Source organism: Magallana gigas, chromosome 8, assembly GCF_963853765.1.
Source record: "Magallana gigas chromosome 8, xbMagGiga1.1, whole genome shotgun sequence".
NCBI classification, from domain to species: domain Eukaryota; kingdom Metazoa; phylum Mollusca; class Bivalvia; order Ostreida; family Ostreidae; genus Magallana; species Magallana gigas.
The window spans coordinates 21,850,592-21,867,212 of NC_088860.1; the positions used below are offsets into that span (position 1 = coordinate 21,850,592).

The 16,621-nt window shown below is 34.2% G+C and overlaps 2 protein-coding genes across 6 annotated transcripts in view; both read left to right on the plus strand.

The window, feature by feature from the left end:
* Nucleotides 1–13,185, plus strand: part of LOC105343092 (monocarboxylate transporter 12) — a 22,116-nt gene extending 8,931 nt beyond the window's left edge. For 2 of the 5 annotated variants that reach the window (XM_034472351.2, XM_066068202.1), the window contains exons 4-8: nucleotides 6,609–7,388; nucleotides 7,512–7,562; nucleotides 7,651–8,475; nucleotides 11,847–12,007; nucleotides 13,107–13,185. In XM_034472351.2, coding sequence (XP_034328242.2) covers nucleotides 6,609–7,388; nucleotides 7,512–7,562; nucleotides 7,651–8,069 — 1,250 coding nt within the window. In that variant the 3' untranslated portion in view covers nucleotides 8,070–8,475; nucleotides 11,847–12,007; nucleotides 13,107–13,185. Of the gene's footprint in view, nucleotides 1–6,608; nucleotides 7,389–7,511; nucleotides 7,563–7,650; nucleotides 8,476–11,846; nucleotides 12,008–12,362; nucleotides 12,443–13,106 lie in introns of all 5 variants that reach the window. The other 3 variants (XM_066068203.1, XM_066068204.1, XM_034472352.2) reach the window with 3 other exon arrangements.
* Nucleotides 13,046–16,584, plus strand: LOC117689900 (monocarboxylate transporter 12). The gene is made up of 6 exons (XM_066068205.1): nucleotides 13,046–13,185; nucleotides 13,289–13,505; nucleotides 13,728–13,871; nucleotides 14,458–15,213; nucleotides 15,461–15,511; nucleotides 15,955–16,584. Exons 2-6 carry the CDS (start codon nucleotides 13,319–13,321, stop codon nucleotides 16,158–16,160), a joined length of 1,344 nt encoding a protein of 447 aa, XP_065924277.1. The 5' UTR covers nucleotides 13,046–13,185; nucleotides 13,289–13,318; the 3' UTR covers nucleotides 16,161–16,584.
* The last annotated feature ends 37 nt before the right edge of the window (nucleotides 16,585–16,621 follow it).

Here is a 16,621-nt window from a genome sequence, read left to right on the forward strand (position 1 = left end):
TATGTATCTACCTTTTATAAAATCAGATTGTGTATTTAAAATAATAATGTCCAAAACTTGTTTGATTCTAAAACTTAGGCAACCAGATATTATCTTGTAGAGTGCATTTAAAAGGGATATTGGTCGCCAGTTGTTTGGTTTGTCACCTTTTGGCAAACATGAAATTATTCCAAGCCTTTGAGAGATAGGAAGCTCTTTTTAAAGAAAAAAAAAGTATTACTGATGGAAATACGGGGAAATACTATCTCATATTCTTCATATATCAAAAAAGAAAAAGACAAAAAAGAAATCAAAGTACTGAAAGTACTGAAAAGCGCTAACCTAGCTTGGTTCTAAGAAAATTTACTGTGTGCAAGCGTAGGCAGAAATGAGCCTTATTGAAATTTTGGTTTATGTTTCATGAATATCAATTTAAAGTATCGAAGGCCAGATTTCTTTAAATATATGTTACTTTCTGAAGATGATGTGAATTAAAGCTGAACACGACTTGTATATGGATACTTGCCTGAAAAAAGATATGTTAAAATCACAAATTATACCTTTTGAACAGTAATTTATCACAGTTTTTTACATTTTCTTGCAAAGAATCGATTTTATTTTTCTATATTTTTTCATCACTGCGTAGCATCCCGTGCTGATGTACGTAAGCCCCGCAAACCAATCGTATCTACTCGGCCATTTCCGTCACCCAGATAACTGGTTCCCTATACCTCTTACCAGTTTAAATGATGTATATTTCTGCTCATAGAGGGCAGTTATTCCTTGCACCGGAAACAGAAGTCTAACGACAATAAAGCGCTTAGCTATGCTCAGCGCTTTAAAAACACTATTGCAAGAAATTGAGGATTTAGAATCAGATGCTTTCATTGATTAAAATAAATTAGATGAAAAAAAGGAACCCATTAAGCTGATTTTATCATTCCTATTGTTCTTCAGGTGAGCGATGTGGCCCATGGGCCTCTTGTTTCTACGACCATCTTCATTTCAAACCGGATTCTTCTTTTTTTTCTTGTTTTAGATTAGAATTGAGCTTAACTTCATTGCGTGGACCCTGAGGTCCACGCAGAAAATATATAAGCGAGGTTAAACCGGATGCTATGGGGAAAATTCAGCCTGCGCATGGGCTAGCCTGGTTCCTGTGCGTAATGGGTAGCTCAGGGAACCAGGCTAGCACACGTTTATCTGAATCGGGATTCCGTGCCATATGCACACATAAGTTCAAAGGCGCTGTAATTGTAAAGTTGTCGGTAAACAGTACAGAAACTAAGTATACGTTTAAAGAAATGACTGGCATGTGATATGAACTATCAGTCTTATGAAATAAGTTAATGTTATGCCGAAACTACAACATGCATCAACTAGCATAATTTGCAATGTTTTGTTGTTTTTCCGAATACACATGTAACTTAACTTTACTTTTATAGTAGGCGAGGCTAGAGAACTTCCCGATTAAATTTTTTTTAAGCATGATTGAATAATTATGTCACTGTATACAAGTTAAAATCTCAAGAAAAATGCATCAAAATATGAATTTTTTAATTTACACAAAGCTGTCACTGCATAGTTAACAAAGTAGTGCGAATCGTATTGTGTGCGCAAATAGTAGAATTCACCGAATGCCTAATACTATACATGCAAACTTCATTCATAGATAGATCATAATTATTTTAGAAGTATGAATCCTTTAAATTCTGAGATAAAAAGTCAGGGCTATACATACATGTATACGTAATACAACGTACAAATTTAGTGGTTAAAAGCAGAGGGCTAGAGTCGGTGGAATCTCTGATAATCTTAAGGCTTTCACGTTTTCGTTGGAAACACTTGCAAATGGTCCACGTGTTACAAATTCCAGTGTTACATTCTCTCATATGACATCGTTCTCCTTACGGAATGTTGGATAGAAAATAATTTCTCAATTGACGTGGAAGGATTTCATAGCTTTGTTTTTCCAAGAATGCGCTCAAAATCAAAACAAGGAGGTGGTTGTGTTATTCTAATTCGTGAAAAACTTAAGCATTATGTATCTTTTCTTGAAAATATGTGTGACACTATAATATGGCTTAAGCTTGATAAATGTCTATTAGATAGTTCTGAAGATTTGTATTTAGCATGTGTGTATATACCACCAAGCAGTTCAACTTTTTACCAAGCTTATGATTGTGATATATTTAGTGAGCTAGAAAACCAAATTGTTAAATATTTGACTTTTGGAAAAGTGATGTTGATTGGTGACACTAATGCAAGAACTGCAAATGCAAATGATTTTATAATGTATGATATACTACATGATGATGTTTTGAGAGATTTAAGTGAAGTTTTATTTTATGGTTTAGACACACGTCTTCAAAGTAGAACTAATCCTGACATGGTCATCAATGATTTGGGTAACAAGTTATTATCATTATGTAAAAGTAGTGGTTTAAGAATTTTAAATGGGCGTCATAATTTGGGTATGGATAAAGATTATACATTTGTTGGCCCAAGGGGCATGAGCGTTGTGGATTATGTTATAACTACACCTGATGTATTTTCAAAAATTGATCAGTTCATTGTAGCAAATTTTACTATGTACTCTGACCATGCACCTCTTCATGTCAGACTGAAGTCTAAAATAGAAATTATTAGCAATTCAACTGCGCTTAATGAAAGTGAAAACCAATTGTCTTCGAAATTCGTCTGGAACCAGGACATGATTCATCAAGCCCAGTCAGCTTTAATAGAGAATTCTGATGACCTTGTGGCATGTTTCCAGAATACCCTGTGTGATTCCCAGTCTAGTATTGACGAATCGGTCGATTTGTTTACATCACGCCTGAGTGACCTTATGCGACCCTTTTTCGAAATAAACAAAAGGTATCCAAACCCAGTTCAAAACTCAGGTGGAGCGAGACCTCATTCATGTGTGAAGTCACCTGACAAACCTTGGTTTAATGAAGATCTCCGAAAAGAGTACAGGATATATCGATCAGCACTCACTCGTTTTAATAATACAAAAAGCAGAGTTAACCATTTGAACTTAATCGAAGCTAAGAGGAATTACAAACGTTCAGAAGCAAAACTTAAACGCCAGTATTTACGAAAAGAAGGCAACCTTCTTGATCATCTCCGTAAAGACAACCCAAAAATATTCTACAAACATTTCCGGAAAAGAAAACCTAAACATACATCAATTGAACTGGACCTATTCCGAAAACATTTTGAAGATTTATCTACATTTACTACCGATACAGATAACGATCCCCCGGTGGACACTGGAACTACCGTGTTTGAAGAATTAGACACTGAAATTACTGTAAAAGAAATATCAGATGCTATAGACAATCTCAAAAGAGACAAATCACATGGTCTTGATTATATTTTGAATGAATATTTTATAGAATTCAAGGGTATACTTATGCCATGTTTAAATAGTATTTTTAATCGTATATTATCATCCGGTTATTTTCCTACACAATGGTCAGATGCAGTTATTGTTCCTGTTTTTAAAAAGGGTGACCCAGATGACCCCAACAATTACCGAGGCATAAGTCTTATCAGCTGCTTTTGTAAATTGTTTACCTCAATATTGAACCGTAGACTTATATTATGGGCATCTTCCAATAGTATTGTCACAGATGCACAGTTTGGTTTTCAACCTATGTTAGGTACTACAGAAGCAATTTTTGCACTTCATTGCCTGGTTTCACAAGCGCTGCAAACTAAAAAACGGTTTTATTGTTGTTTTGTTGATTATAAGAAGGCCTTTGACTCTATCAATAGGGAGAAATTGTACAGAAAATTAAAGTATTATGGTATACAGGGAAAGTTACTTGAAGTAATTCGTTCAATGTATTCCAGAATTAGAACGTGTGTTAAATCTTCTGGTCATATTTCTAATTTCTTTGAAAATCATGTTGGTCTTTTACAAGGAGAAGTGTTGTCTCCCATGTTGTTTGTATTATATGTTAATGATCTTGAAAATGAATTTATAGGAAAAGGGACTGCCCCCACTGACCTGCAATTGCTAAGTCTTTATCTTCTTATGTATGCTGATGATATGGTATTGTTTTCTGAATCAATTGATGAGCTACAGAGCATGTTGAATATTTTACAGTTCTATACAAACGAATGGAACCTTGATGTAAATGTATCTAAAACTAAAGTGGTTATTTTTAGAAATGGTGGGAATTACCGCACCAACGAGAAATGGCTTTATAATGGTGAAAATTTAGAAATTGTGGACCATTTTGTTTATCTAGGTGTTATGTTCAATTATAACGGTAAATTTTTTACCACTCAAAAACAATTAGCGGCACAAGGTCGCAAAGCCATATTTGCTCTCAAATCAACAATTAATCAGCTTTATTTAAACCATTGTACTTTGTTTTCTGTTTTTGATACCTATGTGTGTAGCATTTTAAATTATGGATGTGAAGTTTGGGGTTCCCACAAGGGACAAGATATTGAAAAGGTCCACCTTGAGTTTTTACGCTTTGTGCTTGGTGTCCGGAAAAATACTAATACAACTATGTTATATTTCGAGACTGGGCGTCTACCCTTATATCTTATTCGTATATATCGAATGTTTAAGTTCTGGTTTAAATTATTACAGACAGAAAATTGTATATTAAGAGCTGCTTATGGCTGGTCATATTGTATTTGTGAAAACGAAAAGCAAAATTATCAAAGCTGGGCAAAATTTATTAAGGACCAATTATATAATCTGGGACTTGGCTACATGTGGAATGGTCAAAATAATTTAAACAGTCGTATTTGTTTACCAATTATTCAGAAAAGACTTAAAGACAACTTTATTCAAACGCTGCATGGCAAGATGCAAATAGAAACAAAATGTTTTATTTACAAGCACTTAGTTGATAATTTTTGCTTACAATACTATTTAGAAAAATCAATACCAAGGTTGTATAAAAAATGTATTTCCAAAATGAGGTTGTCCTCACATAATTTGCTTATTGAAACAGGTCGACATAAAAATATACCAAGAGACAAAAGATTTTGTAAAACTTGTATAACAGACATTGAAGACGAATATCATCTTATACTTGTATGTCCAATGTACTTAGCATTACGATCAAAGCTCATAAAAAAGTATTACTGGTGTAAACCATCCATGTACAAATTAATACAGTTATTAAGTGTTAACAATATTAAAGAATTGTGTAATTTAGGAAAATTCATTTACAAAGCCCTCACACTCAGAATGGTTTGACTATATCAAGTGTCATTTGCTGATTTCAATTGTTATTACTATCAATATATATATAATATATGTGTTATTTCATTCTCCAAATACAAATTATTCTATAGATTTGTAAGGACTGACCGTCCATTATTATTATTATTTATTCATGTATTGTTCACATTTATACATGTAAGTGCTATAAGACGTATGTCTTTGCAATAAAGAAATTGAAATTGAAATTGTATTGTAGTCCTTTTTTAAAGGACAGCAACTTGTTAGTTCTATTATTAACTTGTTTTTCGTTTGAATTACTTTTGCCTGGCTCCTTTCAGTTTAACTGGTTTTAACACAGTTGTGTTGTATTCTTTTCAAATGATCATTGTATTTATTCTTATTCTAGATGTCTTTCTCTGCACCACATCTACTTTTTCTTGTTATATATGCAAGTTCCTGTCAGGGATTTATTCGTATTGTATCAATTCTTAATTATAAACGGGCTAAATGGCGCTTTTTAAAAAAGTTGATATACAATGTATCTATATATAAATGGGTTTTTTCCACTAAATAATACTTGGTAGCTTTATAGCTAATTTTAAGAATAAGATACAACGAATGGAACCATTACCCTCCAAATTATAGAACCTTTTTACGATTTTTTCCTTTTTGTGTTGCTCATCACTTTTAATGCAGATTATTAGACCGAGTTAAGAGTCAATCAGCTTGATACTGTCAAGGAAATTACTATAACAATCGACCTGTATACAAATCTACTTTGCCACATTGTAATAATCAAAGTACTGAAGTACTGACGGGAGTTGATTTTATCAATTATCATTTATTTTAAAATCAACTTATCTTGCATGGCAATAATTTTCTAGTCTGTATTTGAATTACGCACTTTTTTATAATGTGAATTTTTAGACTTTTCCGACAAGAATTTCGAGAAGGCCCATATGAATCATGTTGTGTAATATTGTTAAAGATAGATTTCAAACTATGTATTAGTAATCGAAACAATTCTAAAAATTGTATGGATCCAAGCACTATTGGTATCGAACTCTAGTCTCGATCAACCAGACGCTCGGCTGTCTCCGTTAATCTCCCACAAGCAAGAGAGCCTCGCAGACAGCCGAGCGTTTGGTTGAACGAGACTATTAATATTAAACTCTGGCGTAGGAACACATGAGACTACAAAAATATCTAAATTGTCGTATTATATAAAATCTGACTAGTTTCAAAGTATTTATGGATAAGTTTCCTTGAAAAACAATGCTTCAGCATACATTACATCGAATTTTTCTATTTTTTCAAGAACTAAGTCTTGTCAGCGGTGATGATCTGTGCTTAGGTCCAAACACTGTTTCACTTTCGGTTTGCCAGAGTAACTGCTATAATCAACTCCCAAAAATCATTCTCTTTGCAGGGTCTGGTATGGGCTTTATATGCCTTGCACCGATCATCGCTTCAGGATACTCATTTGAGAAGTACCGTGGGATGGCAGTAGGCTTCACAGTGATGGGGGCCGGCTTTGGGATATTCGGAAGTGGACCGCTGACCCAGTTTTTGTTGGACACGTATGGACTTAACGGAACCTTTTTGATTCTTGGCGGCCTTGGATTACAATGTGTACTGGCAGGGGCCTTAATGAGACCATCTCAACTCGAATTAAAACAGAAAATCAATCTGCAAATGGCCAAAAGAACAAAACATGGGATTGAAAACAGTAGATGCAAAATGTATTCTGACCTTTGTCGTAATAAGACTTTTATCATGATAGTTATTTGTGGATTCTTGTGGAATGCCGCCTACGCAATAGTCAGTGTGAATCTAAGTAACTATGTGTACTCACTGGGAACGAATAAACAGGATGCCGCTTTTCTGTGGACCATGGTCGGGATTGGGAGCACCGTGAACCGATTACTTGCTGGCCTGACCCTAGGACCAAACGGCATAGACCCTCTACTGTTACAATTTGGGTTTCTTGGTATCGTTGGTGTACTCGGCCTGACGTTCCCATTTTATGCCAGTGTATTCATAGGCCAGTGTTTATTTTCTCTGATGTATGGTATCTACAGCGGAGGGCTTGTTGTTCTCACTAACCCTTTGTGTTTGGAGCTGGTCGGACTGCAACAGCTTCCGTTGGCTGTAGGGTTTATGTATTTCATCGCCGGTTTCGGCAGTATATCCGGACCTCCAATCACTGGTAAGGTACAATGTACATCTGTAATTTACATGTATATAGCATGCCTCGTGATCTATGTTTACCTATAGAGTATACTTCTTTTTTTAAAAGATAGATGTATTATAGCAAGTTTCTCTTCTAAAGGTTTGATAGTGGAGGCTTTGGACGACTACTCTGTTGCATTCTACTTAGCAGGTATGTTTAAGTTAAATATACTCCATGTTAAAGAAAAATCTTTGGATAGCGATAAATTTGTCATCATGGCATTTATTGACGGTTACAGGAGGACTTTTTCTTCTTGCTGGTATATTCGCCCTCATGTCCACATTTTGGAGAAGTGAGAATGCATTTGTACCGGCAGCATCCATTTTGAGTCTCAACAGCGCACGGTTTCTCTCTGGTTCCGCTATTTTCTCCGGGTCATTGACTTTCATCGTTGATCCTAAGAATATCGTGAACGCTGAATGTGTTTCTTTGTATAGCCTTCAGTCTATGACACGCAAAAACTTTGACACGAGCACTGACAATGTTGCTAAAATTCTACTTGCAAGAAAATTTCAAAGCAGAGACAGGACTCAAAGTGAAAACGATGTTCATTTTGCTAACAATGTTAAATACAGTCCCATCGTGTTTAAAAAACGGACTTCCAGTGTTGAAATGAATGGCAATAAGTTAGCTAAGATTGAAAATGGAAAAACTTAATCTTTAAAAAAATCTGCTGTTGTGTCAATTAAGTTTCAATCATTGGTTGAAATCCTAGATTTTATTCTGCTTTTACCTTTTGTTTCAATGTCCGGCTTTTGAAAAATCAGATGAATTTAATACACAACAAGTGTTCATTCTAATTTTCTTTTTTACTTCCTTTACTTTACTTTTTACTTGACTATTTTTTCCAGTAAATTTTTTCATCTGATTAATGCTAAAAATATTATCCTTTAAAAATAAAAATAAATGTCAAAAGTTAATTTTCTTGATCATGTGTTTCAAAACGGTACAAAGAAGTATCATCGTACATATAAACAGGATATATAAGGTGAAGAAGGGAAGGATGTAACACATACGGCCCGTGTACCGGCATGGTTACACATGGATAAACCTGATATAGAAGGTAAGCATAACAGTTCATATAATTATATATCAGGAATCTTTTTACATCAAAGAAAAAATGATGTGGTTGAGTTGTTTTCTCTCCTCAAAAGTATTGCCGATTTACAGTGCCGAGATGTCGAGAAACCCCCATATGAATCATGTTAAATAACATTTAAAGATAAAATTAATTCAATCAAGCTATGTATCAGTAATAGAAATATTTCTCGAAAATTGTATGGATCCAAGCAAAATTGAACTCTAGTCTCGTTCAACCAAACGTTTGGCTGACACCGTAAATCTCCGACAAGGATTTACCGAGACAGCCGAGCGTCGAGTTGAACAAGACTAAGTACTATTGAACTCTGGCGTAGGAATATTAATACATACGACTACAAAAATATCTAAATCGTCGTACCATTTAAAATCTGACTATTTTCAAGGTATTTATAAATAAGTTTCCTTGAAAAACAATGCTCTAGCATACATTACATCGAATTTATCAATTATTTTCAAGAACTAAGTCTTGTCAGCAGAAATAAGTTGTGCTGAGGTCCAAACACTGTTTCACTTTCGGTTTGTCTGAGTAACTGCATAGGAGAGTTGATTAAAATCAACTCCCAAAAAGGATGCGCCTTCAGCTGATGCAGAGCTATTGAGCTGAAATTCATGGGTTAAACACCAATAGAAAGTTGAAATCTATAGCGGTTAATTGAAAACGATGGAAAATACATACGATGACTTGCGATATTAGAACTGGTTTTAATGTGGGTAAGATCGCGGTGTTATGCAGTTAGGCATAACCGTGCAAGTATAGACTAGATCGTGACCAAAAATTAATAGTTGATATGTCAAGAAATAAAAGTATGTATGAACGACTTTTGCATATTTTTTAATATATCAAACTCAAAGTAATTTTAAGATTTTGTTATTTTAACCATTGAACGGATGGGACAATATTCATCTTTTATAGAAAATATTACAGTTCTTTAATGAGAATTGAATAATGCATGTATTTTTGTGTTTTAAACTCTTAAAACCAACAATGCTTAATCGTTTCGTATGTCTCAAACTGCTTGGATTTCTATCAGATAGTTTGATACTTTTGTGTACCCAGAAAGCTCAACAGGATTGAACATGTAACCGAAATACTATTGCGAATGTCAGTTTACTGACCGTCATTCAATTATATTTTTACAACCCTTTTTAAGATTTCTTGAATGAAATGATCTGCTGTGAAATACTAAAGGAATTTCACTGCTTTTCCGTTTTTACCTTGCAGGTGCTGTTTATTAAAATTGATAAAATATCGAACCTTAGAGACATAATTTTCACCACAGATCAAATTTTATTCATAGTTAAATCAGGAGGATACACAGTAGTTCAACCTTGTGTGTTATGGGTGGATTAAACAGAATCGTAATATATGTTACGGATTGGTTAAACAGATCGGTAACATATGTTTTATATGGGCAGGGTAAATAGTTCGGTAAAATATGTTATGGGTAAGTAATGAATGTATCTAGGATGCCTCTCATCCGCACATGATTTTCAAAATTGTCTGTTATTCCGGACTATAAACCTTCATTTGACTCCAAAAACATTCGAAAACTGTTTGTTTTTTCACACTGATTTAAGATTCTTAGTACAGCCGTCATAAAGTCGATTCGGGGTACATGCATTAAAAAGGTAAGTAAAGTTCTTCTAGCAATACATCCTTATAATTGCGACAGGGCAGAACATTTGTTTATTACCCAAAAATGCTAAACGCAGACTTACCGTGTTTAAAATTTAAAATTAATGCTTTGCTTGATATTATAATACTTGTATCTCATCAGAAAAAAGGAAGGGTTAAATGTCCTGCATATTAGTACAGCTGTATATACAGAGAAAAAAAGCCCCCATCTGATTTTTCATATATTACATGGAATTAAGTGATAGTAGCTTATCCCTGCGCTTTAACTACAAAACGATTGTAAGTGAATAATGACACTCAATATCTCCCAACACTCGAGTGCATTAACCTTTGAATTGGACGCTAACTATGTTATCAGTCATCTGTGCTCTCAATGTTTACAATTAACTTTTGTTCTCAATTATTACTCATGATGTTAAGGATTTGTCTTCTATCTAAACTGGTACAATATCTTGGATTTCAGTCTGTTAATAACATGTAAGTACATGTACTTATGTTATTCATTGCATTTTAACAAGTTTGAATCAGTTAGTTTTTGCTGTTGCCGGATACTGAATAACATACATTTCCTCTCATGATAACTACATTGCCCGAAGCTAGTGTAAGTTGAAAATGACATTATCTTAATTATCATTTGTTTTTCCTCGGACTAGAATGTCTCGACGTCATTGGATGAATCGTGTCACGTGATTGCCTTATAAATCTCTTTACACGACAAGCGTCAAAATTTATACGGCAACATGGCGGACGTAACGTTATTTGAGCTGAATTTTTACACAAGCGTTTAACCATAACTTGAATTTTTAAGCCCCAAAATATTTTAGAGTGATATCCCTTTGCCCGTGACGTAATAAAACGATTCTATATACTTATTACTTATTACTGGCATTCAGGTTTGCTCAGACGACTGACGAAAAAGGTACAAAATTAGAGAATAAGCCTATGAATTTAATTCTTATATATTATCTTTTGTTGTTTACATATCAACTTTAGGTCCTCGATGAAACAAAACACTTATTAGGTTTGTTACTGACTGTTTACAGAAATTTGTGGGGTCGGTAAAGTCCATAGAAGGCGAGGCGGAGCTATGGACCTTACCGACCCCACAAATTTCTGTAAACAGTCAGTAACAAACCTAATAAGTAATAGTATTGCTCGATTGTTTGATTTATGTCGTTCTAGATAATTTCAATTAATTATTGACAATTCAACATTTTCATATGTACTACTTCAATGTTTGTCAATCGTGTCTTTATTAATTATTAATTTATTCATCATTAATAATATTCTAAATGATTGTTATCTGAAATAATTATAAATGTGTATTTTCCACTTGCATTTTTAAAACACGAATAAATACTTACAATTAATTGACGTAGATAAATGTAATCACATTATGCCCAATAATTTGATTACTATAAAATACATGAAAGTTTTCAGAACTTGTTTTTGTTCTGTTTGATAAATTCAATAAAATATATTTCACCACCCTCCTCCCCCAAGAAAAAAACCAAATCAATAAAAATGCAATTATACATAAATCGATCCCAGTTGTCTCTGTATTGTTTTTATCCTGTCACGTGACATGTATTAATAACTTTTTTATGTCAACGTAAGATAAGGACGTCTAAATACAGCTTGTGTGTGTTATCTTGTTCTTTGTTACTACTATATATGACCCATTTCCTTAATTGAAGGTATGTGTGCACCTTATCTGCACTGTCGGCTTAACCTACATAACTGCTATTTAAAAATCGATGACCTCAAAAGCATTTACAAAGATACTAGTACGTGTTGGGTGTAATAACCGGAACGTAGGCAGCACTAGTCATCCATGACTAATCGATGACAACGAGAGGTATTTTTTTAATGTATAATCCGTCATCCATTAAGGAATGCTTGCTTGTTAATTTCTCCGTTGATTAGATTATCTATTACGTACCTTATGATTCGCCTCGCAGTTATCGTTCTTTTGCTGCCTATTGTTGAAACTGACATATGGCGGTTTTCTCAAGTATTATAATTTACATGCAATCGATAGCTGCTCTAAAAAATAAACACCAGTTTGAGAACGGATTTCCTATCTTATGGAATGTCAATACCCAGCTGTTTACTATAATTGCTTTAATGAAATATATTATTTTTTGCTCACCTGACGGATCAAGCAGCATTTACCCAACTATTATTAATGGCGCCATTGTCTTTGGCGTCAGTGTTTGTCTTCCAGATTACCTTGTTATTCTCCAGTAGCATCGTTCCACCGATTTAATTTGCAAAGAAAAAAGTACAAAAGGTAGTCAATTATATAAAATTTATGAAATGAAATAAATGAAAGAACACGTAAGAACTATTTTTTTTTCATGAATGTCACAAACCAAGGGATGTGTTTAAAAAGGACGGACACTGAAATTCAAGGGGAGGGGGAACTCTACACAATATAGTAATATAGAACATTAGAAAGCAATTTCAATATCTTAACTTATGGATTTAGATATTTTGCCAGTAAACTAAAAAATGCCTGCACCAGAGTAATTGCTTACGCCTTTTGTATTCCGAAAATTTTAGCTGATAAATAATTCTTGTAAAATTAATTAAAAATCTACGATAAACCTAATTTACAGACACGGAGCTTCAGGTTTGAAGCGGGGGGGGGGGGGGGGGGGGGCTGCCCCAACCAGGTTTTCTCGCAGCAAACATTCCTCTTAAATTTAAATAAAAAAAAAAATAAAAAAAATAAATATGGAGTCCCCCCTCCCAATCTCTTTTGGGTGCATGTCAAACTTTGGAGTAAAAACTAGGAAATCAAATTTTTCATAAAACCACTTTTAAGGCGGATACTCTTTCTATACAGTTCCTGTAAATGACCATGACAATCTATACCATGATTGTAGACACACATTCGCACCGTGACAAGAACACGTACACATCAAATGACCGGTTAAAACTCTTTTTTTCAGTTCCCAACCAGCATTTAAAAAACCAAGGACAGCCAGGCTAAGTGCCGGTTAGAATTATAGACTAATTTAATTATTTCAGGTAGGATATCACACTCTATGAAATTTACAAATGCTGTTCACGCGATTTCAATTTTCGTTCTGGGTAAAAAAAAATCATAACTGAAGGACTGTTCATTTGACAGAAATCGGGAAAATGTGTCTTTGACTGCGATATGATATCGACCGGAGGTAGCTGGTCAGTAGTTGTTCTCGTAGGTGCCTTTGGATTACAGTTCTTCACTGCCATCCTGACCTATGGAACCGGATTCATTCACTTGTCCCTGTTGGAAGTGTACAAGGAAAGCGATGCTACTACCTCTATCGTAGGATCACTGTTCATCAATCTGATGAGCGTCACAGGTACGCCAAATGCTTACTAATATACCCAGTGTCCAAGAAAAAGGAAAAGTGTTACATATGTGAAAACGCATCCAGTTGTAATTCCTGGTTTCTCTTTAACAGCAAAAATAAATGACTTACTAGAAATTAAATACCAGTGTTTCAGATTTCAGATTAGTACATGTGTATGATTAATTGTTTTGATCAAGTTGTTATCAAAAACATATTTTTATTTACATTTAGGGCCCTTGACAAGTTATATAATTGACAGAATTGGTTGCAGAGTGACTGCGTCACTTGGAGGGATACTTTTGGTTGTTGGATTAATTGGATCACATTTTGCATCCTCCCTTTGGGCATTGATAGTGACTTATGGGATCATATCAGGTTTGGGTTCATTTACATATCAATGGATTTAAACAATTTTATGTTTAGATTTTCAAGATGATTTTTAATCAATAATTAATCAAATTGATAACTGCAAAATAGCAAATTATAAGTCGTTTTCATTTGCAAAAAGAAAATAAACCCGATTGAGAACTTCTACAGCAATGACAAACTAAAACAATGAAATTCTTATCAAAATTAAGGCATGTTTTTCATACAAAAAGGAGCTGATCATTCGCAGCAAAATATAAATGAAATTAAATCAATCTCTCATTTCACAAAAATGTTCTGCGGTTTTTATTTCAATGGTATGCAGCCTTTCTATTTTTTAACATTTCAGTTGAACTATACAACTGGTCCTTTTTTACGACATACAACTCCATATACATACAAAGGAAAAAGCAAATGATTTAGCTAACCTTTAGGGATTTTTCTTCTTTCCAAGCCAAAAAGAATGTTTATTATCTGCTTTCAGATGCCTCTGATTTTTTTGATTTTTTTAGGAATAGGGATTGGGCTGACTTTGCTAGGAGTGATAATGTAAACAACATTTATTGGAAAAAAATTTCATTGTCTTTTTTTTCAGGCCTAGGTATTGGGCTAGCTCTGATACCCTGTCCGGTGTCAGTCGGCTTTGCCTTTCCCAAGCACAGTGGGATTGCGATGGGTATAACAACTGCTGGGGTGGGGATGGGGATGTTAGCGAGTGGACCAATAATGCAGTATCTCCTAGAAACTTATGGTCTGCGAGGGACATTTCTCCTCTCTGCAGCCATTGCATCTCATACCATACCTTGTGGAATGTTGCTGAGAACTCCTCATTCGAAAATTCAGAAACAAGGGAAAACGGAGGAACGGTTTGCATATTTTAAGACTTACCTGACGTTATTAAAAACTCCAGCGTATATGTGTGTCTTACTGGGAGCCGTTTTATGGAATATAGCATACGCTGTCATCATGATTCATCTTCCAAATTACGTCGTTCTCTCTGGTTCATCTAGAAAAGAAGCCTCATTTTTGTTTACTGTGATTGGAATAGGTACTGTTCTTTCAAGGATAGTCATAGGACTGGCAATTGGTCCTAACGGCCTCGACCCACTACTGTTGAATTTTGGACTGAGTGCCTGTATGGGTGCTTTGATTGTAACTTTCCCATTGTTTGTGAACCTCTCATCAGGACCCATGGTGTTTGCGTCTTTGTACGGGATTTATAGCGGAGGGTTACTTGTTTTTACTATACCCCTGTGTTTGGAGATTGTAGGGGCACGAAGACTTAACTCTGCTATAGGACTGTGGTTTTTTCTCATCGGCTTGGGGTCCCTTACTGGCCCCCCTCTTATTGGTAAGGAATTCAAAAATTCTATTAGTTCTGGTTATTCATCTTATATATTTTGGTTGAAGGTATGTGATTTATCAGTATAATCAATACATTAAGATAGAATTCTATATTTAAGCATGAAAATTAAAAGTTTCCTTTATTAAAAATATTCTGTATTGTAATTCTTAATCAGTCGTTTTCATGTTCGTTACATTGATTCCTTATGGGGAGTATGTAATGCTGTTATTTTGGTTTTTTATTTTTGTTTCAGGCCTTGTATATGATATAACAGGATCATTTGGATTGTCCTACATACTATCAGGTAACAAAAACAGAGAGACCTTTCCAAAAATATCTTGACTTTCAGTAGACAATTACTCTTTAAAACTAGTGTTTAGGTTCAAGTAAACTACAGCCTCATTCATGTATGCTTATTGTTTTACTTGAGTTTTGGATGGTTTTATTATAGGCACATTTTTCAGAATCTTTTCAACAGCAAAAAATGAATTGATTGCAGAAGAATTGGTTACAATTTTTTGTATACCCATAAATTTGGATATAAAAACAAAACAAAAGAGATAAATTTGCAATTTAAAACGTTTACATGTATACAGTTTTTAAGGAAACATTAGCAATTTATGGGTAAAATGAGTGTAGATTTCATTGTATGTAGATCAATGTTAAAAAAAATGTATCATCTAACAAACGTGTTAGTTCTCATGCAAAATATTAATCTACTTATTGTGTACCTTTTCTTTGCTTTAGGATTCTGTGTTCTGCTAGCAGCATTATTAACACTAGTCGCAACATTCTGGAGAAAGCTTTTGAAAAATGTAGAGGAGGTTTCGCCGAATGCTGAATTTCAACTAAGTAAAGAGTGCAACTTTACCGCCCAAGATAGAGAATTGTCACCCCGAGATCATTTAGATAAACTGATCACAGAAAAAAATGAATTTGCATCACTGAAATAAGAAAGATCCGTCCAAAACAGTAGGGAATAATTATGTGTAGTTTATTGTAACGAACGACTTGTTGAATTATAAAAATACATGTACGTATAACGATTATTGTTATATGCTTGGTATATAACGTTATCAGTTCCTATTAGTATAACAACGAACTAATTTATGGCGTCCTTTTATACAAAAGTCGTTTTACTCAAGTAGTAAATACATATAGACTTTAAAATGTTATAATACCAGTCTGAGATTGGCCAGACACCGAGATGCTGTTCACCGTCAACTGACTGTTGTGTTCAAAGCACCACCTATTATTGATCCTCGCAAGTTGTTTAATTAGATGACGTTTTAACGTTGACACCGTTTTAAGCGTAGTTTATCTCATAATAATTATATCGTAATGTTGTACCATCATAAAAAAAATGACATGTTATATTACATTATGATACAAAATAACAATTAATAAAGTTAGA